Source organism: Indicator indicator, chromosome 21 (assembly GCF_027791375.1).
Source record: "Indicator indicator isolate 239-I01 chromosome 21, UM_Iind_1.1, whole genome shotgun sequence".
NCBI lineage: Eukaryota > Metazoa > Chordata > Aves > Piciformes > Indicatoridae > Indicator > Indicator indicator.
In genome coordinates, this window is record NC_072030.1 from 15514714 (window position 1) to 15542518 (window position 27805).

The 27805-nt window shown below is 42.5% G+C and overlaps 1 protein-coding gene across 1 annotated transcript in view; it reads right to left on the minus strand.

The window, feature by feature from the left end:
* Window positions 1-27805, minus strand: part of KCNQ1 (potassium voltage-gated channel subfamily Q member 1) — a 350807-nt gene that overhangs the window by 233707 nt on the left and 89295 nt on the right. Inside the window, exons 7-13 of the mRNA XM_054390363.1 lie at window positions 20188-20298; window positions 16750-16845; window positions 14326-14448; window positions 13118-13259; window positions 11757-11783; window positions 9170-9235; window positions 6249-6369 (exon numbers count right to left, since the gene is read on the minus strand). Coding sequence (XP_054246338.1) covers window positions 6249-6369; window positions 9170-9235; window positions 11757-11783; window positions 13118-13259; window positions 14326-14448; window positions 16750-16845; window positions 20188-20298 — 686 coding nt within the window. The remainder of the gene's footprint in view (window positions 1-6248; window positions 6370-9169; window positions 9236-11756; window positions 11784-13117; window positions 13260-14325; window positions 14449-16749; window positions 16846-20187; window positions 20299-27805) is intronic.

The following is a 27805-nucleotide window of genomic DNA, read 5'->3' on the forward strand; positions in this document are numbered from 1 at the left end:
ACGATGCTTTTCCATACCAAAGGGGATAACTCAGAGAAACAGAGCACAGATTACAAGCAACATTTGTCAGGGAGTCTGATGGCATCCTGCAATGTGCTGAATGAAGAGGGGATGCTGCTCAGCACACAGCAAGTACTGAAGACTTTGAGTTAAGGGAATGACAGGACTAAGAGCACAGGAACCAGTGATGTCTGAATGTTAAGCTCTGGTCTTAACTCAAGCATGTTCTCACACGCAGTTGCTGTTGCTGCTACTCTCCTGCCATTAATGATAAAATGGACCCCAGCCAAATCATGGTTGAAATATTGTTAGCTGTGCTTCAGAGAGAATTCTTGTGACTGCAGAAGTCAGCCGTTACAGCTGGCCACTCCAGAGTGAAAAAGAAATATTTGCCCAGACTTCAGAGGGTCATTTTGGTGCAGAAGAGGAAGATAAAGCAGGAATCTTTTATAATATGAGCTAGCAAATCAAAGCAAATGGGATTCCACTCACTGGTAATTCAACAGAAAAGAGACACCTATGAAGCACATTCAGCACTGTTTGTTCCAGGCTATGTGGTACTAGCTCATGCCAGCAGATTACAGGCTGGTAATTAAAACACAGAACACCTCATAAAAAAAAAATCAAAGAAATAAATAAAGAGAATATTATGGCCAAGAAAAGCCAGTGGTAACTGCAGCACCATGGACACTGCACTTGGAGTTTACCAGCACTTTCTGTTGATTCTTTCAATTATATGTCAGTGTTCAAGAGCATTCAATTTCAATCACTCAGATCCATCTGTTATCCATTCCTCTTACCCTGGAAATTATTACCAAGCACTGAAATTAATTACCCCAATCTATCATGCTGTTTAACAAAGAAAGGCTGATTTTTAAGGCACCTCCACCACTGGAGCTTCCCATTTTCTCCCAATGCAATTCCTCTCTCCACCACACCTGGGACACTGACAGATAAAGAAGATAAAGCTGATGTCACAACCTAGAGTTTTTTCCAGGGTGGAAATATACTTAACAACAGAAAGAAAGGGCTTTTTGGTTTTAATCTCATGCTTTATTTTAGTGTGAGCCAACTGTATTCAATCTAAGTTCACAGCAGTGTGCCATTGCAAGAAAGCCTCCACTGAACAATTACTTCAGCCCTACACTGACAAAAATCAATCTTTAACTAATGAACTATATTTTCATCACCTCAGTAAAGAGGTACACAAAGCACGTGGGGAAGGCTCATTGAAACATGAAGAATTATTCTTATTTAGACCATATAGACAATAAAAGGATCACAAATGTTTGCTTTCAGCAAGAAATACATTCCCTGAAGCCAGCTGGATCCACAGTAATTCTTTCAGAGCAAATTAGGGAGAAGGGTGTATATGAAGTAATGCCATACTCACAGCTTAAAGAACAAGAATTGTGCCAGCAAGCTGCATAGTTAGAGAAAAGAGTGCTTCACAAAGTCTTGTGGCAGTAAGAACCCTTTTGGTGAGACACTCAAGGTGACAGAAGTAGGTATGAAGCTGTTCAAGAGGGCTCCCCAGGCTCTTTAAACTTTCAGAAAATTTGAGCTGCTTGTTAGAGATAAAGAGTTTAAAATCCAGAGATGGCCTCTGAGTTCTGTTCCAATTTCTGCACTAAATTCACAATACATTAAGAGATGATGTTTCTCTAAAAAATGGCTTACTAAGAAGCAGAAAGAAATAGCCAAAATGTACACCCTGGAACTGATTAAACAAAGCACTGTGTAAAGAACTGCTGAGCAATGAGAATGGGGGAACTACAGAGATAATGGCATCAACTTATTTTGGACTCAGGAGCATTTCTGATGCCATGGAGAATGCAGAGCTCTTTCTAAAGGTCTTTAAAGAGATGAGAAATATTTATGTAAAGATGTATTAGTCAGAGTTCTTCATTATTCTCTTCTGTCCCTTTTTCAGCTTAATTCCATCCATCTCTCCCTCTTCCCCCTATTTGTACAGTCAGAAGCTTGGTTGATTTCTTTTGCTCCTTCAGCTAATGCCAAATGTGAAGTGAAAAAAGGTGCTGAAATCAAACAATCATGAACACAGGGAAAGAATCTCTTGGTAGCTGAGGCTCAGCTACAGGCAGCATCGATTTTCCACTGCTTTAAAATGCAAAAAGAACAAAAGACCCAACGAAGTGAAACAGGGTAGAGGAGACAACAAGGAACACAGGGATTAGAGAGGAAGAACAGCAAGAAGTCCTAAGGAGAGGTGTGGTATTGTTCCCATCCAGTTTCCCATTTCACTTTTACACAACAGAACAGACCACAACCATCATTAAACAAAGCCCTGGAGAGCCAAGGCTTTGCTCACACACCACACTGTGTACTGCACTCTTCAAGCTGCTACAGCCCAGATAGGTGAGACCCAGACCAGCTAATTACAGATTGCTCTGCTTGCATCTGCATCTTCTGACTTCTCACACAGAAGTGCAGTCACTCTTCCATGCACTGCTACCTCAGTATTTCTGCAGGCAGCTGCTCAAATCTGGGGTTTTCCCTATGGTATTTTAATAATTTTCCTGTTTGAACATCAGGTCTCAAAGTGCTTCTATCATTATTTTTATTTCCTCAAAGTGGCAGTGACAATGAACTGCCACAAGTAATCTTTCCACAGGAAAGATTTCCCATCTCCAACTTCACAGAAATACATTTAGCACAACATCTATTTCAAAACAGATTTAAAGTACAGCCAGGAGCATGTCCTGCAACACACCCCACGCCTGTATTTTTCATTAGACACAAACCCAGTCCTACTAAATGCACTGACAATATGTACCTACATTCAGACTCACAGACTGCATCAGGTTGGAAAGGACATCTTATCCAACCTTCCTGCACTCACCAGGGACACCTCCAATTAAATCAGGCTGCCCAGGGCCACACCAAGTCTGATCTTGAATGTCTCCAGGGATGGGACCTCAATCACATCCCTGGGTAACCTGTTCCAGTGTTTTACCACTCATTGTAAAGAACTTCCTCCTTATGTCCAACCTAAACCTGCCCTGCTCCAGTTTCAAACCATTGCCCCTCATCCTAGCACTACAAGCCCTTTGAAACAGTCCTTCCCCAGCTTTCCTCTAGGTCCTCTTCAGATATTGAAGTTGAGAGTGACAAAAAGAGCAATTCTTTGCATAAATAAGCATGACACTGAAACTCAATTTAAAGGCGACTCCAGGCCTAGAAGCCTAAAGCCCTTTGTCATAAGGGCTGAAAGATGGCATTTCTTTTCCATGACCTAATGCAAGTGAGGAAACAAACTTAGCCTCACTGGTTTTTAATGCTACAAGGATGCCAAGTGTCTGCCTGCCAGTAACACAGGAGGCACCCACACTTCTGCCAGATCTACATTACCTGTCAAAGGGAAATGTTTTTCATACTGTCAGCTAAAAGTCATTTTCCAGCTGGATGTCTCCAATTAACTGTAATATTTACTCAGGTATTTATGACTTACCAAAAAAAAAAAAAAATGTTTATTCTGGAGTCACTGCTCTGTGGTTTATGGATAAGCTAATTCAGATGTTGCAATAAACATATAGTTGGCCAGGTCTATGCATCCCAAATCCAACCATCCTTGCATCAAGTGTTTTACATTACATTTCCACTTCTTAAACTGTCTTCATGCTTCTGTTCCTCTGATAGAGTGTAAACTGCTTTTAAGACCTGAAACTAGATATATTTGCAATTTTGACTTGTCCATGTGAATTTGTTTTCATAGCTGATGCAGTATATTTGCTAAGTACTTGGGTTCAGACTTGTGCATGGTTGCTCATTTCCTTATCAACAAATCCAGAGCAGTCACACTGTATATGAGATGGCTTGAAGGAAATAATTAAATAACTGCTTCACAAGTGGGGACATCAGAACAAAATAAGTCATCCTTGATTCTCTCAGGCACAGCGCAACTTTCAGGCTTGAATTAAAAGCACACATAAGGCATGGCTCTGCAATGACTAACCACTTTCATTACTCAGAAAATGAGTCAGTCACTTTGCACAGAGATAGAGCTGTTGCACCCTTAATTCTCTTCCCACATGAAGGTCCTAGTAACATGTGCAACCAGCTCATCAATATTTACTCCCTAGGACTTGGAAATGAAGCATGAAAAAGAAATATTTGTCTAAATAATTCATGCCAACTGACCAGTCTCCAGCATCCAGCCTCATGGGCACCCAGTGAAACGTGCACAGCACCTCACTTTCCAGCTACCCCAAATGCAAGCAGAATACACAACCCAACAGCACAAACAACACTGGGATAGCTTTAATCTCAAACTAGTTTGGAGTGTCTGTTACCTGACATTACAAAACACAGGGTTTACACCAGTTTTTTCCCAAACCCTTGTATCTATAGACTGATTGGGCATCATTTCTGGCTGTGTGAGAAACTGCATGCAAAGTACATGCAGGCCTTACAACATTTGGGCAGCTGTGCTTCAGAGAGACACCTTTGAGTTAATACTTGATCTAATTTTGCATTTAATTCTATTTATCCCATTTGGAATCTAAATTCCAAATCTTAAAAGGGATGAATCCCATTTTCTTCCACCCTAGCAGAGACTGAATTCAGATGACATAACAGGGAAGTTTCTGTATCACCCCATCACTCATGGTCTACAACAATCTAGGGAGAGTTCAACAGAACTCAGAACAAAAATTAAGGAAGTAAAAGAGAAATAGGTAAGTTACTAAATGATGAAGGTGCTCATTTGGTACCGGCCTTCAGCTGATACACATATCCTGAAGGTCTCCCATGAGTTCTTGACAGAAAACAAAACCATCAGCTGCTACACAAGTTGGACCACCTTGCCTGAAGTGCAACAATGAGAAATAACCAAATCATTCCCAACCCCAAGAAGGATAACAAAAACTCCAAACACAAAGCTTATTTCTCTTAAGGAAGTCCTGCAATGTTGTGGTAAACTAAGGTTTAAAAACAGCTACGCAAAGGAAACTTCTAGATCAGGTTTTGCTGCTCTGTTGTTCTTGTCTGAGGCTTGAGGAAATTTATGACTTCCTCCTCCTGCTTGTAGCACTAAGAAATCTTCCAGAATACAAGTCTCTTAAATCCTCTGCCTACAAATGTGTGTCAGTTTTAGGTGACCCACCTGAAAATGCAGCAAGTCTTTTTGTCTGGAGCTGGGCAAGACTCCCCTCAACCCTACTTCTGTTGAAAATGCCCTTCTGAAGTGGCCACAAGAAGCACATTTGTGCTTCTCTGCTCTTTATGCTGCATAGGAAGGAGGCCTGAAAATTGGCAGCAGGCATTTCCCTGTGTTTTGTACCTCAGAAATACAAGTATGCCAAGAATTTTCATGGGAGATAACAAGCATTGATCAGGAGCTTGACTTAAACAATGACAGAAGATCCTGCTCTCTAAAAGCCATTTGAACAGAAACATTTTGCAATTCTCAATGTTTTAGAATAATCTGAGAACCTGGAGAAAAGATTTTAGCATAAAAGATGTAGAAGATTTTCTTTTATAAGGGAAAACAACAACAACAACAAAAAAAACACCCAAAAAGCCAAAACCCTCAGCAAAACCAAAAAGACAGGCCTATTTCAGATCATTGGTATATATACCATAAAGCAGTAATAAAGATCAAAACAGATCTTTGCTTCCAGCACAGACAATCCTTTGCCCATTAGAGAAGGTGCTGCTGAAGGGGAAGGTATTTCAGAAGTAGTATTTTAATATTTGCACTTTACAGGTGTTCCACTGGAAAATGGTGGAGGGAGCACTATAATTCTCACCAGGCAAATTCAGTTGTATACCAACCCTTTCATGCATCTAAGATATCAGGCAGGGTGTTACAGATTGCATTTTTAAATTCAAATTCACCCTTTCATGCATCTAAGGCATCAGGCAGAGTGTTACAGATTGCATTTTTAAATTCAAACTCCAACATTAAGAACCTCAAGAGGATTTGTTTTTTTTTTTTTTTCCTAGCATGGTTTTAACTCCCACACACCATCTCCATGTGAAAATCTTGAGGCTCTCAGCCACCAGCTGCCCAGAGATGTTAGCTCACAACTAAAGCCTTGTGCCACAGCGGAGTGAACTTTGCTTTGGGTCAAGATGAAGATTTACTGGCACTCAGAAGAGCGCACACCAACTTCAAGGTGAAAAGGGTTTGAGGCAAATATCATCTCCCTGTGGCAGCTCCTCCCACCTGCACTGGCTTCTCTTGTCTGAGTCAACCAAGACACAACCCAGCAGCCTTGACTTACTGTGAGATGTGAGTTATTGGGGTCAGCAGCGTCTCACCCTCCAGGTCAAGCTCATCGGCAAAGCTGTTGGTCCTGATGAAGGGTCCTGTGTTCACATCTAAAAACGTGGGGCTTTTTTTCACTGTGAGGAAACATGCAGATAACAGGTAAAGCAACAGCACTGGGCTTTGGCAAGAGAGGTCTGCCACTTGCTGGGACCTCTGAAACACTCTCTGTGTTTCTACAGAATATTGAAAACAGAAGTTACTACCAAAAAACTGCATGCGATGTAGAGTCCAAGAAAAGCAAAGCTTTAACTCTTCTTCCACCCAAAGAATGACAACTTCTGATGAAGACTTAAAGCTTTTTTTTTCTTTTCTTTTTTTTTCCCCTTCATACTCCTCATACAATAAAATGTAGAGCATCTATAGCACAGACTGCTTCATGCATTGAGTGCACCCCCAGCAGGTTTGCTGATGACACCAAGCTGTGTGGTGCAGCAGACAGGCTGGAGGGAAGGGATCCATCCAGAGGGACCTGGACAGGCTGGAGAGCTGGGCACAAACCAACCTCAGGAGGTTCAACAAGACCAAGTGCAGGGTCCTACATCTAGGTGGAGGCAATCCGAAGCACAAATCCAGGCTGGGCAGGGACTGGCTGGAAAGCAGCCCTGAGGAGAGGGACTTGGGGGTGCTGGGGGAGGAGAAGCTCAACAGGAGCTGTCAATGTGCACTTGCAGCCCAGAAAGCCAACCAGAGCCTGGGCTGCATCAGGAGAAGTGTGGTCAGCAGGGCAAGGGAGGTGATTCTCCCCCTCTGCTCAGCTCTGATGAGACCCCACCTGGAGTACTGCATCCAGTTCTGGAGCCTCTGTTACAAGAGGGATCTGGACATGCTGGAAGGTGTCCAGAGAAGGGCCACCAGGATGAGCAGAGGGCTAGAGCACCTCTCCTATGAAGACAGACTGAGAGAGTTGGGGCTGTTCAGTCTGGAGAAAAGAAGGCTCTGAGGTGACCTTCTTGTGGCCTTCGAGTATCTGAAGGGGGCTCCAAGAAAGCTGGGGAGGGACTTTTTAGGCTATCAGGTAGTGACAGGACTGGGGGGAATGGAATAAAGCTGGAAGTGGGGAGATTCAGGCTGGATGTGAGGAAGAAGTTCTTCCCCATGAGAGTGGTGAGAGCCTGGAATGGGTTGTCCAGGGAGGTGGTTGAGGCCCCATCCCTGGAGGTGTTTGCAGCCAGGCTGGATGAGGCTCTGGCCAGCCTGATGTAGTGTGAGGTGTCCCTGCCCATGGCAGGAGGGTTGGAACTGGCTGATCCTTGTGGTGCCTTCCAACCCTGACTGATTCTAGGATTCTATGCACTATAAAATTTATTGTACAATACTCATGGACATCCACTCTACAGCAACAGTGTATGAGGGCAATTCAGTAACAAGGCCAGGTCCTTATTATGTCTCTACTTAGTGTTTCAGTTTGTAACACCCATTTCTGGGGTGTAATTACTGTAACTAAGACCAAGAAGCCAGGCCTAGATCCACAAAGGAGCCTAGGCATAGTCCCAGTGAGCAGTCTGCCCCTGTCCCACACTGTGTGAACAACTCTGCTGGCTCCCAGTCCTAAGGCATTAGGACACCTCATTTTCAAGCCTGGACATGAGACTGGTGGCAAGATATTTAGTTCATCCAAGAAGAATTCCTTAGTGGAAAGGCCATTTAAAAAAAATTTCAGATACTGAAAGCTTCTAGTGGCAAATTCAGTTGTATACCAACCCTTTCATGCATCCAAGACATTAGGCAGTGTTACAGATGGCATTTTTAAATTCAAACTCCAACATTAAGAACCTCAAGAGGTGGTTGTTTTTCTTTTTTCCCAGCATGGTCTTAACATTTGCTAGAGAAGCCACAAAATTTGCAGTTAAAGAAGTCATTTACACATGACCATAAATGAATGCTACAGAGAATAAAACCAAATAAAATACTGCAGAAATCACAGCTAGATTGTGACACCTCTGTAGAAATCTTGGCACAGATTTCTGCACGAAATTTCTGAGTAAGTAGGCTAAAGGGGAATAAAGAAAGCTTCAGGAACTTGTGTTCAATTGATAATGACTGAAAAGAACCAGGAAACAGGCATGGCAAAAGATATTTACTATAATTTAGGGTCCCTAAGCTTTATTTTTGCAAATTTTGATGGGTTGCAGCAGCAGCCATGGTTAGAGGCATGACTACCCAAATGGTAATGCTGAGCCAAGCAAGGCTTTAAAGTAGCAGAAAACAAATGACACATAAAATGAGAATTCTGCTTCCAAACAGAATTTCTGAACATTTTGGAGCCACTCAAGGTCAGGTTGGCTGAGTCTCTGAGCAACCTCATCTAGGTGAAGATGCCCATGCTCACTGCAGGGAGGTTAGATTAGATGACTTTTGAAGGTCCCTTCAACCCAAACCAGTCTGTGATTCTATGAAGGGTTTTAAAGATGATCACAGGGAATTACTGATGGGTTTTCTGTATTACCAACATCACAACTTCGTATCCAACATGACACCTATACAGATGTTTTTCTGGAAGTGGGGTATTTGACAAGTAGGACAGAAAAATATTTTACACTTCCTATTTTGCAAACACAGATTAAAAACAAACAAACACTAACCAACCACCAAAAAAACAACAACAACAACACAACCTTAAAGTATTTCTGATGAAAAAAAAATAAATCTGAGTTTTAATCAATGCATTTAGAAAACACTTCTGCAGAAAATACATTTTTTTAATTTATTTAAACATTTGCAACTTTACAACCTGAAGAACTTTCCAGGCTTGGAAATTCTACTGACATGCCTATGCATTTTTTTAACATCCACAGCAGGCAACTCCAGACAGAGCATTGCAATGATGTAGGGATTAATAAAGGTGATGGAGCAATGAAATATTCTGAGCTTTACCTGGAGAGGAAGGAACGCTGGAAGACTGCGGCTCTGCAGAAAAGGATGGCCAGGAGCGCTGACAATCTGAGTTAAAGATGCACATGAGATAAAGAGAGAGAGGAGAGGGGATGGGGAAAAAAAATAAAATAAAATAGGCAAAAAGTTCCAGACAGGCAGCCAAGGAGATTTAGTGTGTGTTATGTGTTAGCTGAATATTAAATCACCACTGCAGGAGGCATTGCTGTCCCTTCAAACCCATTCTTCATGGCAGTGTCACAGATAGTCCTCCCTAGGCACCAGCCCCAGCAATCTGTATTGTTTGCCCCCTTCCTTCCCCACTTTGGAGGTTCCCCAAGTGTTTCCCTTTCCCAAGTGTGCTACCTCACATGGCTTAGGCCCCTCTTGCTCCAGTTCATGGTGCAGCTAGCTCTTGCCCAGATTTCAGTGCTGTCAGATGAACAGAGCAGCACTGACACCCATGTTTGAAGCTGCCCAGCACACCAAAGAGAATTTCTCACTCACTACAACTACCAGAAAGGACATTGGAGCCAGGTGGAGGTCAGTCTCTTCTCCCAAGTAACAAGTGACAGGACAGTGAAACAGCCTCAAGTTGCACCAGGGGAGGTTTAGGTTGGATATGAGGAACAATTTTTCTCCCAAAGGAGCTGTTGAGCCCTGCAACAGGCTGCCCAGGGCAGTGGTGGAGTTCCCATCCCTGGAAGGACTTAAAAGTCATGTAGATGTGGTGCTGAGGGACATGGCTTAGTGGTGACCTGGCACTGCTGGGTTAACAGCTGGATTTGATGCCCTTCAAATGTCTTTTACAAGCTAAACAATTCCATAATTCTGTGATCTCACCACCAGCATTTGAAGCTGCTCACCAACTGTTTAAGCCAAGTGCTTGCCTTAAGCTGCATTTCTTGGGGAAATGTTTGGGGCAAGCAAGAGGCATCAGTGATGAGAAGGAAACTCAGCAAAACATAACCTTAATGCTCTGTTTAGTTCTTTAGAATATCCTTTTAGTAACTGTTTTATTAAGAAATGCTTGAGGACTCCCACACCAGCACAGAATGGTATTTTTCAGAACTGTTGCCTTACTTTTATGGAAAGAGGGAATAAAAAGACAACTATCAAAAGATAAACATAGTGGGAGTTAAATCTTATAAGCCACTCATTTCGCAAGTGCTCTGTCAGTGCTAGGCACACTGCAGCCTTGGCTCTTGGGTCCTTGCTGAGCTGATGATGCCAAGAGCAAGGAGGGAAGAAAAGGAGGTGGCAAGCTGGTTGCAGCCCAAAAAAGAGAACTGAAATGTAGTGATCATGAGAAAGCAGCATATGGATGTGACCAGAGGTTCTCTGAGAGCTTAATTACAGCTGAATTCGCACCCTTTAGTCTTGTAGTTCCTAATTTCTTGTTTCTGAGCTTTTGCCCTGGCAGCTTCAGTTTTCTGTGTAGCTAATCCTACTCACATTAAGTACAAATACACTCTCTCCTCTTTATTTCTTTGAGTCACTGAGAACAGTGTCAGGTAGCCTCCCAGGTCCACTGAGCTCACACTGCCTGGCTAAGAAATAGAAACTGAACCCATGGTAGCTGCCAAAGCTCCTCCCATGCTTCCCCAAGATGAAGTAATTCCTTGTTCATGTGAAACAGGTGACTTCATGGCCCTTGAGATATTGCTGAGCTTGTTCCACCATGCTCCCCCCACCAGCAGAGATGCACTGCTTGGAATACAGAAGAAAAGTGGAAATTGAAAAATGGCCAAATCAAGGATTGGTCAGGAGGAGCCAAGGAGATTTCATTTGTTTGCTGCTATTTTACTACCTGAATTGACCAGTGCTCCATGTGGGTTCAGAAGAGAAACTGAACCTGGTATTTTCAGACCATTTAATCCAAGCCAGAGCATCCTTGCACTTGGTCACTGAAAAGAAGACTCCGTGGTCTACTGGACAGAAAACTTACGGCGGGCTTGCAGTGCTCTCACTAAATCACAGAGGTTTCTTTTCCCAGCCCTAGCTCTAATCCTAGAGTCTTTGGGGAACGCTCAATTGTTAAGAAAGTGCCTAAGCAAGCACATTAGAAACATCACAGGACTACATGGCTGCTTAAGTGATCACAGAACCCAGGCAAACAGTAAAATAAATTATTTAATTTATGGGTCCCCATCTGCTCACAAATATCCAGAGAGCACTTTTGCAGAAACAGATGCAGGTGTTTCAGAATGCACAATATTGGAGGTCAAATCTGGATATTTTTCTTCCATCCCAATCCATTTGTTTAGAACTGGGCTGTTTCTTCAGCTATATACTCAGATAGCTGTGGGATGAATTATACTTTATTTATAAAGTAGGTTATCTTTTTCTGTTGGTTATATATCCATGAGCAATTTTACTGTTATAAAAACAAAACCAGAGGTCATCCAGTTCTGTAAATGAGTGCAGTTGTGATCACAAGTATGAAAATACTTTTTTTTTTGTCTAGATCTCCTTGTCAGCAAAGGGTTTCTTAGAAACTATATGGCACTGGACACACATCAGCAGCACTGCAAACATTACACTGTCACAAGCTGGCATGCCACAGAGAGAATTGTTTTCCTCAACTTACCAAGCAATTTTAACATTCCTTTTTGTCCTGTGTACTTGTAACAGTTTAGAGAGAGCAGAGCACAGACAGAAAAATAAAAGAAAAAAAGGTGTCAGAAGAAATTAAAGCAAAACCTTTTAGTGAAAGCTACAGAGCTGATTTCTGAAGTGATAGTAGCAAAAAGTAGCCTGAAAATCATACAGACCTCTGATCTACTTCAAAACTTAGTGATAAACAGTGAGACTTGACAACTCTAAGCATTTGTCCATTCAAATTGTTTTGAAGAAAGGTTATCTGCACTCAGAGCCTGAGACAGATTAAACTTAGCACTTGTCCACCTTTTAACAGCTATGTCACTTCCACCACCAGATGGGATTGGCAATCATTCCTTAACAGAGGCCAGGAAAAGAGTGGAAAAGCATGGATGGGACAGAACAAGACAAGACAGAAGTGTACCAAAAAAAAAAAAAATGTGCATGAAAGGTGAAACTTTCTGCTTGAATTCAAATAGTGCAGCTGCCAGCCCACATTGCTCTTGTTTTAAAGGTCATTAAGTTTAATCAAGCCAGCCAAATGTTTGAGGAGGAAAACCCCAAGTGCTTCAGGTATCTATAATCAGTAAAACACACTTTAAAAACTAAGCCTCATTCTTCCTGCCAAAATTTGGCCAATACACATTAAAAGCTTCTAATAAAAGTGCATTTGTTGAAAAGCCATGTTGTAAATTCAGAGTTATTTTGGGAGTTCACTACAGCTAAAAGCAACTAGAACTTGAGCTATTAATTATAAAGGTGACTATCAAAGTGCTTTCTTCTTTTTCCTCATACTGTACCATTTTATAGAGTGACAGTTAATACAGATGGACCCACATTTATCTTAAGTACTTCTGCTTTTAGAATTTGATTCACAGCCTACTCCACTGAGCAGATGGGCAGGGGCACGTGATGGTTTCACACAGCAGACTATGTTCAGGGCAGCCAAGATGTGCCAAACCTTTTTTTGGGCGAGGTACAAGCACAGTAGTAACATATCTTGAGTAAATTTCACGTGGAAAAGCTGACAGCTCATCCCTGCAGTGTCAGCCAGTTGCAGTAGTGGGAAATTTATACACCAGCCTCAGAGACAGTGGCACTTCTGGCAGGCAGAAATGACAAATAATCTTAGTTTGTCTGCAGTGGAGCATGCTCAGTAAAGGAATGGTTGAATCTCATCCAGACAAGCCAGAAACCACAGCCAAAAAAGCGAAGCATTCTTGCTTTAGAGCGACACAAATTTGTTCTGTCCTCATCCTGTCTCCTACAAATAATCAAGAGGACCTGAGTGTAAATCCCCCCTTATAGAAGCTGTTAAAGTTATTGACATTTTATGATGGAATTTCTTACCAGAATTTTCGTAGGCATCAAAACTGAAATCAGACTTCCTGTCCTCCGCCACGTGGTCGTAAGTGATGTGTGGCACAGTCAACATCCTGTCTGGAGAAGAAAGTCCATTGTCCTTGTCTAACTTAAATTTCTTCTTTTTAACCTAGAAATGCACACATATCAAATTATTCAAACCAAGCCACATTTAGCTGTCTCCTTGGTAACATCTTCATTAATAAAGCAGTCCCCAACGTGCTATTACCGGTCCCTGACCAGTTACAGTGTTTCCCAGTTTCACCCCATCAAAACCAGCTAATCACTAGAACTCTGCACATTGTCATTAGCAAATCCCTTGCCTGCAGTCAAAAAAATCTGCTAGCTCTGCAACAGTTTATATAAATCATACCATTCTAGAGTGCCTTTAACATTTTATGGAAACAATAAATCCAACCCTCAGCAATAAGCACAAGCATAGACTGCTGCTGAACTCAGATGAACCTGGGTTACACTAAGGAAGAGTTTTGCTCATCCTATCCTTCCAGCTTGAGATTTGTACCATAGAGAGGATGAACTACTCCATACCCTAAAGATTCTGACAAAGGAGTTTTGTTGCTGTTTGTTAAATATTCTTAACCTATGGAATTAGTTGACGTGAAAATACTGTCATGTAGGTACAAGATGTCTTTACCATAGGAGCTTAGAAAGCCACCAAATCTATAGCTGGAAGAAGCAGCAGTTTTGTTGTGTTGATTATTTTTACACAATTCAAAGTTACTGTTTTGGAATTTGATTTTTTTTCCCCCTCCCTTTGCTTATACAACAGCACCAGTGGTTAGCCAGGAGCCAAAACCCAAACCCAGTCCTCCTTCCTGCCAACCACCAATGATGAAAGTACTTTTCCTTTGGTTACAAATCAGTAAGTTACTGATTGATGTGCCTGAGTTAGGTCATTGTTTCTCTCTTCCAAACTCACAGTTCCATTAAAAAAAAAAAAATCAAGTGTGGGAACTAGAGCAACTTAAAATGTTTGGATACTGAAAAAAGAAATCTCAGAACTGAAATGAAAATAAAACTCTAAAACCAAGTGATAATCTGTAAAACAAAACAAAACAAACAAACCCAACAAAAAAAAATCAACACCCCACAACAAATAATCTTCAGAGAGTAAACAAATTCAATCTAATTAAACATTTTAAATGACTGCCATAAGAAATATTTGTTACTGGTACCATCACTGATTTCTTTGGCTTTGGACTGGGTGACAGCAGATGATAATTCCTGGTAGGTTTTCGAATGTATATTTTCCAGGTGGAGGAGTCAGGGTTCTCTGCTGCATAGCACCTCCATGCAGTCTGGAACAAATGGTTTAAGCAAGAGAACAATGAGTGCAATGGGATTTGTAGCTATATGTACTACAAAGGAACTTCCAAGTAGCACGTCAGTCATCTCTTATTTAAGAATATTCTTGACATTTCCCTCTGGGAACAAACTGACCATGGGTTAGAAGCCTTATTTAGTAAACAGACACCACATGGTTTGAACTGGGAAAAAACAGGAAGGAAGATCAGTCTTTTTCAAGTGCTACTTCTATTCCCATTCCCATTTCTACACTAGACTCCAAACACTGGGGTTGAACTTCCTGCTCTGATCCAGCTTCCCCTACTGACTTTGAGCATTTTGCCTCTTGCATCCCTGTGTTTCAGGCTCCTACTTAGAAAACAAACAACATTCTTCCTTGTCTCACAAGAGTAATTGTGATGTGGTCAGTAGGGCTACAATCATATGAAGAAATAAAACAAAGACCATGAGGGAACAACACCAGTGGTTAACCAGGAGCCAAACCCAAACCCAATCCTCCCTCCTGCCAACCACCAATGATTAAAGTACTATGTTGTGGGACAAAAAGGAGAAAAGCAGGGCTAGGAAAGAAGACCAACCAGACACAAAACACTACTGCATTCTCTCTTGAATGTGTAATTACATCATCCAAGTTGATTAGCAATTAGTCTCCAGATTAATAAGGCAGATCCTCACTTACTCAGTACATGAAAAAAGGATACACACACACACACAAAATCTAAGGTGCAGAAGACCAGCAAACCCTAGAAGAAAGAAACACAGCAAGGCAGAATGACAGAGGAAAACAGAGAGCAGCTGGAAAGGAAAGGAGCAGACAATCACCAAAGAATTCCCACCACGGTTAATAGGAAACTGGAAGAAACAACTGGCCTCTAGAAGAAAACAAGAGGGACTACAGGAAATACTTATTTCAGCTGTTGTCTTGACTTATGTTTCTTTCATAAACTTCTTGGTTGAAGAACAATCTTTTGGTAAGTTATTTGTAGAGCATTTATTAAAATTGGGCTTCCAGAAGTCCAAGTCTATTACTGAATCATAATCACCACTATTAAGAACAGGTAGTCAGCAATGTGTCTTTTCTCTGCTCCTTGACATTTCAGATGGAGCCAAGTACAACATTCTAGACATGCAGTTTCAGGCTTCCCAATAATTTGGGGTTGATTTCCCAAAAGAATCAGCAGCAGCACTAAAAAAATCCATTCTTTACAAAATCACACCTTTTTCTGACCATGCAATCCAAAGGAAACACACTGAGCCTGAAGACTTTTAGCTAATCTCTGCCTATAACCAGAGCCCTAAATTCAAATCTTTTTCACATTAACTCTGGGACTGTTCAGTTTCAAGCATAAACTTCACAGTTAGCTACTTGTTGCCATAAAGAGCCTGACCTGGAAATCCACATTCACTTGTGAAGCAAGAGAAATAAGTCATAGGAGAACACAAAAATGATACAGCTTAGGTGTACACATAGAGTTTCTTTTACTCTGATCCCTGTGCTTCCAAAGCTACATGCAAATGCTGAGGAAGGGAGGAAAAGCTGGAAAAACCTAGAATGAAATAACATCAGTCCTTCTCCAGGGTGAAGGAGGTTTCACTGGAGCAAAGGAGAAAATCTGGAGCAAAGGAGAAAATCTGGAGCAAAGGAGAAAATCTGGAGTAAAGGAGAAAATCTGAGCTTACAGACACCAAACTGCAACTGTTTTTAAACAGAGAGGAACAAAGTTTTTCTGCCTGTGTGCTATCCTACATAAAAAACCTTATTTTGTAGGATCCCAGCTACCTGTCCTGAAGCTGAACAGTTCAGACAAGATTTTCCTATTTAACATTCTGACTTAATTCTCCCAAATTGGAGATGTTTAAGATTTTATCCCAAGGTAAATTAAGTGCCTCTGACATTTGTCTTTACAGGCAACTATGTGGTTTTTAAGTATAATTTCACAGGAAGCCTCCTCTCTGTTTTTCACTACTGCAAGCATCATATTTTCTAATATTTTCCCCAGGTAAGCTGTTCCATGACTACAGGACAGCCTTCAGTTGGGTCTTAACAATTATTTTGGGTTTAATACTTGGTTTCATCTGAATTAAACAGGCTGCACCGATTCGGAAGTGAATTTTTCTGCTCAGTAGCTTACACTCAAGGCAGGATTTCCAAAAGCATTTAAGACTTGCATCTGTAGTTCCCACTCAATTTTTAATGGAAATCAGGCATGGAAATGCTGCCAAGAGTGTTGGGAAAAAAAAAGAATCTATCAATGGAAAGAAATGATAATGTATAACCTGCAGGAACTCAGTACCTGGATGAGAGAGGCAGCGGCTGGAATCTGACGGTTGAAATGCTTCTGTCTTTGTTTCTGTTGTACCTTTAGGGCAAAGCCTGAACCAAGGATTCCCTATGGGAAGAAAGAAAACACCAACCTAATTAAAAAAAAAAATAAAATTTAAGGGGATATAAAAAAAAAAAAAACACCCACACAGAAGCTTGCCAAATTATGTTGTATTAATAAACTTCCATTCAGCATCATAAACCCCAACTAATTATTTAGAGGAAATGACTTAATACTGTTAAGTTTTAAGACTCACAGCCTATGAATGCTACCATGCCCTGATTCAAAGCCTGTTTAAGTCAGCTGGACTCAAGCTCTAAAGAGGGAGCAGAAATGATATTTCATATCCCTCTAAAAGCCTCATCAATGTGCAAGGGGGGTGACAGAATAGGGAGAAATATTAACCTGATGTGCTTAACTTTGCTTTTATGAGAAGTAAAGCTCTGGCATGGCAAGACTGAGGTCGCAAGAAAGACTTTTGAACTGTAGTATGGTAATTTCTATTCTTAGACATTCACCCATGCTGGGAGGGGAGGACAAAGAGGAAAGGGAGTATTACAAAATAGTCAGCACTCCAGTGAGTTCAATACAAGGCCATCTCAGGACAAGGGACATGGACTGATGGCAGTGGATGGTGTACAACCCAGACCAGCCTCTGAATGTAGTGTAACTATTAAGTGCAGAGCAAGTCATTTACCTAGCCATTTGCATAGCTATAGACATAATAAACAGAGGTTTCAGTAACACAGACAACAAAGAGATCTTCTCTAAATCAGCTTACATGACTACACCTACTCAACAGGAACATAAATCATCTCCTACAGATGGTAGTCAAGGTGTCAGAGCTGCCAGTGATCTTGGCTCAACCTCTAAGAACTGCATTAATCACCAAGTGTTTTGAAAGGAACAGGAAAGGCCCTTCCTATTATATTCTGTTAGTGAAGATCAAAGAGTTAATGATGCTCAAACATCACTTATTGGGGAAATGAAGGATGGTTGCTGGATCCAGAACCCACACCAGTTGTGTTTAGCCGCAACAATTACATCTGACTGTGATCTCAGCCAGCTACTCTTATTTAAAACAGCAGCAAGGCAGCGTGCAATGGTTACTGCCTATCAGCTATATGCTGCTAGAGCTTCAAACCCTAAATTACCCCCTTGGGCCAACTCACAAGAACAACTTAATTCAGTCATAAAATCCTGCTGATAAAGGAGTGTTTGTTGTTGTTTTCCTTCTACAAACCACTAGGGAAATCTGACAGGTTTACATAAAAGCACTGCTGTGAAGGTGTGGTTGCTCCACAATTATTTCTAGAACATCTTTGCTGGCATTCAAATCTGAAGAAAGTGAAAAAAAAACAAAACAAAACAAAACAAAGTCAAAACAGTAGCTTTTGGCATTCTTCTAACATGTAATTTAATTAACCAGATCTCTCTTCTAGACTAGGAATAAATGTGAAAGAGATTACAATGAGAAGGGGGAAGAACAATGCTTTAAAGGCAATTTGATGCTGGAGAGCCTACAAATCTACACTTCACTACCCTCACATGCAGAAGGCTGTGTATCTTTAAAGTAGGTGACTCATTCCAAAAAGCCACTGGAGTTTTAACAGTTCCTATTTCATCCTGTGAAGGATCTTTGGGATGGTGGCAGCATAAAAGTATTTTTCTCATCCATCCTGTGCTTATCCCCACCAATTCCCTGCCACAACTACACTCACAGCTGCTAATACAACTATTCCTGTCACTGAGCTGACAAAGCTGTTGAAAAAAAATAAACATTTTAGCAGCACATTTCAGGTTGCACAAACATTTTAACAGCACTATTCAGGACTATTGCTAAATTTGTGGGGAAAAAAAAAATCCCTAACTACCCTTGGCACCGAACACTTGGGGGTTTCAGTCCAGGCTTTCCTGATTTTGAATTTACCTTTGGTACTCAAGAGCCTTGTTTCTTGTTAGAAAGTACTTGGGAACCTACCTTCTGTGCAAGCAAAGTGCCATAAAAGAGATCTTTAAAAGATTTCAGCCCTAGGTTACTGTTGGAAATGGGACTTTGGCCATGGAGAGATGCTGATTTGGCAAAGAGCTGCATCAGTGTTTCTGGCTGCTTATTGCTGGTTTTGTGCCACTGACACCTTTGGGGCAGCTTTGCTAGAAAAAGAATATGTATGAGAACACCACATCTCACCCTGGACTTAGTCAGTGGAGTAAACTATGCCTTAAAAAGCCAAAACATCACTAAGCCACTGAATCCAGAAGTAATTAGCATGAGAAATAATTTCCTTTACACTTATGAGATGGGCAGGAAAAGTATTTTAATGATCTCTGGGCAAGCTGATTTAGTTGAGGATGTCCCTGCTTACTGCAGAGGGGGTTGGACTACACCTTTGGAGGTCCCTTCCAACCCAGACCATTCTATGATTCTCAAATACATCTCCAATCTAGTGTTGCAATACAACAAACACTGCAGATTTACATTTTTAGCTACTTAGAGAAGCTCTGCAAGCTATATATATTTTAATTACAACATGAAAGTAGTATTTTAAGTATGATATACAGGTTTAATACAAAGCCTTCCTAGCATCAGGTTACATGAGATGTTGAAGAATCATAGAATTGTCAGGGTTGGAAAGGACCTCAAGGATCAGCCAGGTCCAGCCACCCTGCCATGGGCAGGGACACCTCACACTACAGCAGGCTGGCCAGAGCCTCATCCAGCCTGGCTGCAAACACCTCCAGGGATGGGGCTTCCACCACCTCCCTGGGCAACCTGTTTCAGTGCCTCACTACCCTCATGGTGTAAAACTTCTTCCTTACATCCAATCTGAATCTACCCACTTCTAGTTTTGCTCCTTTCCCCCTAGTCTTATGGCTACCTGACACCCTAAAAAGTCCCTCCCCAGCTTTCTTGTAGCCCCCTTCAGATACTGGAAGGCTACAATAAGGTCTCCTTGGAGCCTTCTCTTCTCCAAAGTGAACATCCCCAACTCTCTGTCTGTCTTCATAGGAGAGCAGCTCCAGCCCTCTGCTCATCCTCATGGCCCTTCTCTGGACACCTTCCAGCACCTCCAGATCCTTCTTGTAATAGGGGCTCCAGAACTGGATCAGTAACTCCAGGTGGGGTCTCACCAGAGTGGAGTAGAGGGGGAGAATCACCTCCCTCTCCCTGCTGGCTATGCTTCTCTTGATGCAGCCCAGGATGTGATTGGCTTTCCAGGCTGCAAGTGCACGCTGCTGGCTCATGTTGAGTTGCTCATCCACCAGCACCCCCAAGTCCCTTTCTTCAGGGCTACTCTCCAGCCAGTCCCTGCCCAGCCTCTATCAGTGCTTGGGATTGCTCAGAAGTTTGCTCTGACATCTAAGGGGTCAAGACCGAGTTGCCAGCAAAACCAGAAGACAACCTACCGCAGGCAGTGCAAAAAATGAAATTGCAAACACTGAGAAACAGGAGGCAATGGTCTTCCCTATCCAGGTCTGAGGCACTTTATCCCCATAGCCAATAGTTGTGACAGTCACCTGTAAAGAGAAACACATAGAGCATTACAGCAGGTAGTAATGTGGCAGCTTGGAGGTGTTCTTTTCTTCTTTATTTATTTTAAAGCAACGTTAGTGGCATTGCTAACTCTCCCAGTGACAACCTGTGGCATTAATGAAGGTATCTGTTCTCTGCAGGTTTGCTTCCCCATGTATAATAGATGGAAAGAGGCATGGGAAATGGAATTACAGTCAAATACATGCTCAAAATCTGGTAAAGTAAAGCCATTAATTTAAACCTGAGGCAATTTTACAGCCTGTTACTGGGATGTGGGTTGCCTTTTCCTTAGGGGGAAGCTGCCAGCAGTTCTGAACTGCTGATTTTCTTTATGGGCAGGAGATGTTTGCTGAGAACATTACAGGGCTGTTGCACAGAAAGAGCAGAAACACGTTGTAACCATGGACTGTGACTGGGGTCAGATAGGAGGTGGGGTCAGATAGGAGGTATAAATAGCAAGAGAAGATGAAAGTTTTCCATGCAGCAAAGCTGCTGCAAACACAGTCTAACCAATCACTAATTCATAGAATACATCAAGAGCAACAGCAGACAATTTAAGGCACACATGCAGGAAACATCTGTTGAGTTTGGGTTTCAAAACACTGAAGATCACCACCAGGGTGATGTAGCATAGCAAGGCTTAATAAGTCATTATTTGCATGAGCTGAAGGAAAGCATGGATTTGTTTGAAGCAGGAGGATACAGCTGGCACCTGGAAGCAATTTAAATTCACCTCTGTCACGAGCTGGTTCTGAATTTAGAAATTAGAGAGATTTTTATCTGTGACTTTGAAGAAGGGTGAGCAGAGCACAGGGAACCACAGGAAGCTCTCGGGCAGTTGAAGCACACCTCAATTGCTGGCTGTTCAGATTTTCTTGTGACAGTATGGGCTTCTGCTGCCCAGGACACAGAGGAGGTTAGTCCTAAACAGTAATATGCACAGGCCACCCCCATCATGTCCTGCAGTTACTCCTAGCTGACCTGTCTGCTGTAATGTATACTAACTGGTGTCTGCAGAAACACAGGCAATGCCCAGAGCAGCATCTCCAGGGGAGGAGAGAAGGGGTGAGCAGATTTAGAGAGGCACAGAGAGAAGTGAAGGGATGAAAACCCTGGAGGGTTGGGGAAATAGAAGGTTGTGATAAGTGGCTCAGGAAAAGTGAGGCTGTTGGCCACTTTAATAAAGGTCCCTTCCTACCAAAAAGACAAGACACCAGAGGAAAATCCTCTGGATGCTAAGTTCTGACCTCAGCTGTACCTCAGAAGCACACAAAGCCATCCACCCATACTCAGACCATCCACCTTCTCAGCAACATCATTACATGTCTGTCAAACACCACAACAGGACAGCTCTAGCTGCCTGAGGTGAGGAAGTTAAAAGTAGCTGATATTCAAAACCTTCCTCTATTAGCATTCCATTTTTTGATACCAGTTTTTAAGATGTGGCTTATTGCCAAAAACCTTTTCACATCCTGCAAAAGTATCGCAAGAATTAACAAGGTGAGTTAAACACCCAGGCACCTTTATTGCTGAAATTGGTGTTGAAATACCACCTTAATTCAAGGCCTGAAGGGAATTCAGGAACTGAAGGGATGACATGATCTCCTTGCTTACATAAAATGGTCATAGGGGAAAAAAAAAAAAAAAAAAAAAACCACTAAATCCTAGTTACAGTGAGTACAGTGAGGACCTGTTCAATAAATGTACCATAAAAAAGGAAATCTATCATGGAATCATAGAACAGTTTGGGTCAAAAGGGACCCTAAATAGTATCTGGTTCCAAGCCCCCTGCCATGGGGGCAGGGACACCTCCTGCTACACCAGGCTGCTCAAAGCCACATCCAATCTGGTTTTGAACACTTGGAGCCTCCACCTCTCTGGGCAACCTGTTCCAGTGCCTCACCACCCTCATGGGGAAAAAGCTCTTCATGTCTAATCTAAATCAAGCTTCTTCCAGTTTGAAGGCATTACCCTTCATCCTGTCACTTACAGGGCTTAGCAAAAAGTCCCTCTCCAGCTCTTCTGTAGCCCACTTCAAATACTGAAAGTCCACAATAAGGTCTGCCTGGAGCTTTCTTGCTGAACAACCCTAATTCTCTCAGCATGAACTTGCAGCAGAGGGCTTCCCTCACACCATCTTTGTGGGCTACTCTGGACCCGCTCTAACAGTTCCACATTCTTCTTGTGTTGTGGGCTCCAAAACTGGCATTGGGATCCAGCTGAGGATTTCATGAAAGTGGAGCAGAGGGGCAGCATCCTCTCTCTTGAGGGGAAGTGGGAAAAGTGATGGCCTCCAGTGCTTTCTCCCAGGCAACCAGCAGCAGAACAAGGGGGCAGAGTCTGAAGTTGTGCCAGGGAAGGCATAGGCTGGATGTTAGGAGGAAGTTCTTCACAGAGAGAGAGATTGCCCATTGGAATGGGCTGCCCAGGGAGGTGGTGAAGTCACTGTCCCTGGAGATATCAAGAAAAGCCTGGATGAGGCACTTAGTGCCATGGTCTGGTTGATTGCTTAGGGCTGGGTGATAGGTTGGACTGGATGATCTTGGTGGTCTCTTCCAACCTGGTTGATTCTGACTCTGTACAGAATGGTTTGGGTTAAGATTATGGCAAAGGTGGTAGTTTAGAGCTCACTAAACAAAAAAAAAAAAAAAGGATTTAAAAATTCTTGTAATTGAAAGTTTTATCAACTGCTCTTAACATCCTGTTGAAATGTATACATTAGCTAGGGAGGGGAAAAGAAATGGGTGCTTTTGAGCTGACTAAAGGATAACTGAAGATATGCTCACATACAACTAAGAAATAGTTGTCTCCCTTTTCCCACCCCTTCTGAACTGCATTTTAGAAATTGGGATAGAAATCAAAGTGTGTTTAAGGTTTCTCTCTACCTTCCTAACCCTAATCCTTCGACAAATGCATTGTATTCCAAAACAACATTCTCTTTCTTTCCCCAGGATATATGCTGTTGAAATCTTACAGGCCAAGTTCCTGCCCTAAATGAATTTTTACAGCCAGATTATAACCTTCTAAAGAGTACAAGATGAATTTTAGAGTCATTAAATAGGATCTTTTAATGGAAATCCTGACTCGACTTCTACTCTAGCAGGGTAAATATGTTGGCATAAGGAAATTAAATTGATACAAGAGCTCACACGTTAAATGCAGCATGTAAAACTAATTGTTTTAATTAGGAACAAAATCATATCCATCCATTGACTATTTCAGAACTTTAATCTGATGTACATCACCCCAGGCTTTGGTATTAAGACTAATCTTGTTCCTATTAAAACTGCATCACTAATCCGAAAGAGGAAACATGAAGCAAAAATTCACACAGCAAGAAGAAATAGTAATGGTTGTCAGTACTGAGCAGGGAAGGGATTTTGTTCAGGGGTATCAGGCTAAAGGGAGCACAAAAAGCTCATCGGGTGAGCAGCAATGCTCTGCTGATGGAATGCTTGCTGTGTGCCCTTGCAAAAACTGGGGTAGTTAAACAGCTAAGGAAAACAAGAACACGTGATTCATAGACAGACATCACAGGACTGAAAATAACCAACTAAACCCCAAAAACTTCATCCCAAAAATTAAAAAAAAAAAAAAAATAGGTAAAAGAAAAAAAAAAATCTCTGACAGGCCTGTTGTTGGCATTCTTGACTTTTAAACCACATAAAGAACAAAATCAAAGCCTCACCTTCTAACACTGAAGTCAGCGAACAGTCCTCAACAGCTTCCTAAACTTAGAAGGGGGGGGAAACTAAGGCTTCTGAATAACACAGGATCCCTTTTATGTAACAATCTTTCAATATTTATGTTCAACTGTTTATAAATCAAATCAGGCCTGCTCTACTTTAAGCCAAAGTTCTACACACGAGTAGCTTCAAGTGGTATTTCCTGCAACTTTTCAGCAAAGCTTTGCCACAGTTTCGATTTTCGGTTTACATTGAGCACACACTGACAGCCTTGGCTAAGTGGGAACATGGGTTTTAGTTATGCTTTGTTGTGTTTGGTCATATATTGATGAACTAAAGGGACAAGAGACTAAAGCTGGTCCTTGCAGAGCCAGTTCAAACCAATTCAAGGGAACGGGCACAGTGTGATGTCCACACGTGGCTGTACTCAATACTTGCTTGTGGCAAACAGTGCTCCTGATCAAAGGGACTGTTAGCACAACCCACATAATGGTTTTCCTGAAGGATGTTTGTTCAGATGTGAAGGCTGGAAATTGTGTATCATTCAGGGGATATCAAAAGGAGAGCTCCCCTTAGCCTGCCTCAGGCGTGATTAAATTTAGTGCTTAAGGAGAGGCTGGGGCAGGGGGGGATAAAATCAACAAACAAAAAAAAACCCCAACCAAACCTACAAAGAAACCAAGAAAACCCCAGAGACAGGAAGCTGATGACATTCCCTGAAGGTGCTCAGCTTCCACAGATTTAGTGAGAACATTTAGCATCTTATTTTATTAATTTATTAATTATTTTTATTGGCGTATTTTTTCACATTATGACAGGTTCTATTGTCCAGAATCTATACTAGATGACTTTAAGACTGTTAGTCTGGACATGAAGGACCACAGAAGCAGATTCATTTTGAATACTGGCACTAGGGAGCTGAAAGATGCATCATGTTAATTGTATTTTGCTTGTAAATATTAAATTTGTCTTTTGAAAGACATACAGATTATAGAATCATAGAATGGCTTAGGTTGGAAGGGACATTAGAGATCATCTACTCCATCCCCTCCATCATGGGCAGACACCTCTCAACTAGATTCAGCTGCTTAAGTCCTCTTCCATCCTGGCCATGAACACCCCAAGAAGGAGGCAACCCCAACTTCCAGATAGGCAGCCACTAGCAGAATTATTTCTACACCATGTGCTGCCTTCAAAAACCAGCAAATAAAGACAAGGTAGGCTTCAGCTTCCTCAAGAAGCTCACAAACTGGGATGGTGAATAGCTACAGCCCAGAGTTCTCAGGGAAATGCAAATAAATCCCAGGAGGCCAATTTATATATGGCAGTGGAAAAGACATATGGATTTATAAATAACAACAATGCCAGGGAAGAACATGTAATTTCAAGTTATGCACTCTCTGGGCATGTCTATAGTCAGCAGAGCACAGCAGTGTCGAAGTTCCCAGTTCCAGATGCAGTTTAATTGTGCTAACACAGACCTTGGATAGGCTTTGCTTTAACCTATGCTACCTATTCTATTGTCTCTGCCCAAAGAACTTGTCCAGCAGAGTGGATGTATGCTGAGATAACATTAAAAGTGTGAAGTTGGGGTGTGAAGACCTCAGCCACTTCTCCTCATTTAGAAGCATTCTCTGCTACGTACAGTAAGTGCACGTTCAGGGGAGTGGGATCAGGCACTAGTCATAGAATCATAGAATCACTCAGGGTTGGAAGGGACCACAAGGATCCATCCAGTTCCAACGCCACTGCCATGGGCAGGGACACCTCACACTACATCAGGCTGGCCAGAGCCTCATCCAGCCTGGCTGCAAACACCTCCAGGGATGGAGCCTCAACCACCTCCCTGGACAACTCATTCCAGGCTCTCACCACTCTCATGGGGAAGAACTTCTTCCTCATGTCCAGTCTGAATCTCCCCACTTCCAGCTTTATTCCATTCCCCCCAGTCCTATCACTACCTGGTAGTCTAAAAAGTCCCTCCCCAGCTTTCTTGGAGCCCCCTTCAGATACTGGAAGGCCACAAGAAGGTCACCTCAGAGCCTTCTCTTCTCCAGACTGAACAGCCCCAACTCTTTCAGTCTGTCCTCATAGGAGAGGAGCTCCAGCCCTCTGATCATCCTGCTGGCCTTCTCTGGACACCTTCCAGCATGTCCAGATCCCTCTTGTAACAGAGGCTCCAGAACTGGATGCAGTACTCCAGGTGGGGTCTCATCAGAGATGAGCAGAGGGGGAGAATCACCTCCCTTGACCTGCTGGCCACACTTCTCCTGATGCAGCCCAGGCTCTGCTTGGCTTTCTGGGCTGCAAGTGCACACTGACAGCTCCTGTTGAGCTTCTCATCCACCAGCACCCCCAAGTCCCTCTCCTCAGGGCTGCTTTCCAGCCAGTCCCTGCCCAGCCTGGATTTGTGCTTGGGATTGCCTCCACCCAGATGGAGGACCCTGCACTTGGTCTTGTTGAACCTCATGAACCTCAAGTCATGTGTCTGTGACAGTGTTTGAGACAGGAGCTGTGAGTCACACAGAATCACAGAATGCTAGAAGTTGGAAGTAACCTTGAAAGATCATTGAGCCCAGCCTCCCTGCTAGGGCAGGATCACCTAGGGCAGGTCACAAAGGAGTCCATCCAGGTAGGTTTTGAGTGTCTCCAGAGAAGGAGACTCTACAACCTCTCTGGACAGCCTGCTCCAGGGCTCTGGCACTCTCACAGAGAAAAAGTTTATCCTTGTGTTCACATGGCACCTCCTCTGCTCCAGCTTGCAACCACTGCCCCTTGTCCTATTCATTAGACATCACTGAGCAGAGCCTGGTTCCATCCTCCTGACGCTGCCCTTCACATCTTCATAAGCATGAGTGAGGTCACCCCTCAGTCTCCTCTTCCCCAAGCTAAACAGACCCAGCTCCCTCAGCCTGTCCTCAAAAGAGAGATATTCTACTTCCTTCAGAATCACTTCCTGGGATTCATCATCTTCGTGGCTCTGCACTGGCCTCTTTCAAGCAGTTCCCTGAGGTCCTTCTTGAACTGAGGGGCCCAGGACTGGACAATATATTCCAGATGTGGCCTCCCCAGGACAGATTAGAGGGGCAGGAGAACCTCTCTTACTAACCACACACCTTCTAATATACCCCAGGATGTCATTGGCCTTGGTCACAAGGGCACATTGCTGGTTTATGGTCATCCTGTTGTCCACCAAGACTCCCAGGTCCTTTTTCTCCAGAGCTGCTCTCCTGTTCTGTCCAGTTCAAACCAGGCTGCAACAGGTTTACAGTGACCAAAATCTGTGGTGTTTAATTATGAAAATTCTAGCTGAACCATTCACAGAACTTTTGAGATCCACCACTTGGAGAAGGTTTGTACATGAGTTTGAGACTTTCATTAGGAATCATCTTGCCACTTCATCCCCTCACAGTTATTCTCCAAACTGCTGGAGTTTTTTCCTAGCAGAAAGCCTGAAGAACATGATCACAACACGAGAAGTGGAAGGACCTGAATCCATTCCAGTTGTGCTTTGCTAGATTCCTGAAGCAGTTCAGAGTACAGCACAGTGTTCAGAGCAGAACAGGGACACTAAATTCTGTCTTTATTATTAATCAAACCACATTGTGGGTTCGTTGAACACAGTCTCACACTTCATGCTGCTGCAACACAACAGAAGCTATAGCGGAGGAAGAACTTTACCATAATTAAAGTTATTGATCAAATAAGTTTACTGTAATTAGACAGAGAAAACGACTGGCATGCCTATTAACTGAGGAATAATTCCCTGAAAGGAGAATATTTCAATATCCTGACAGATCATACT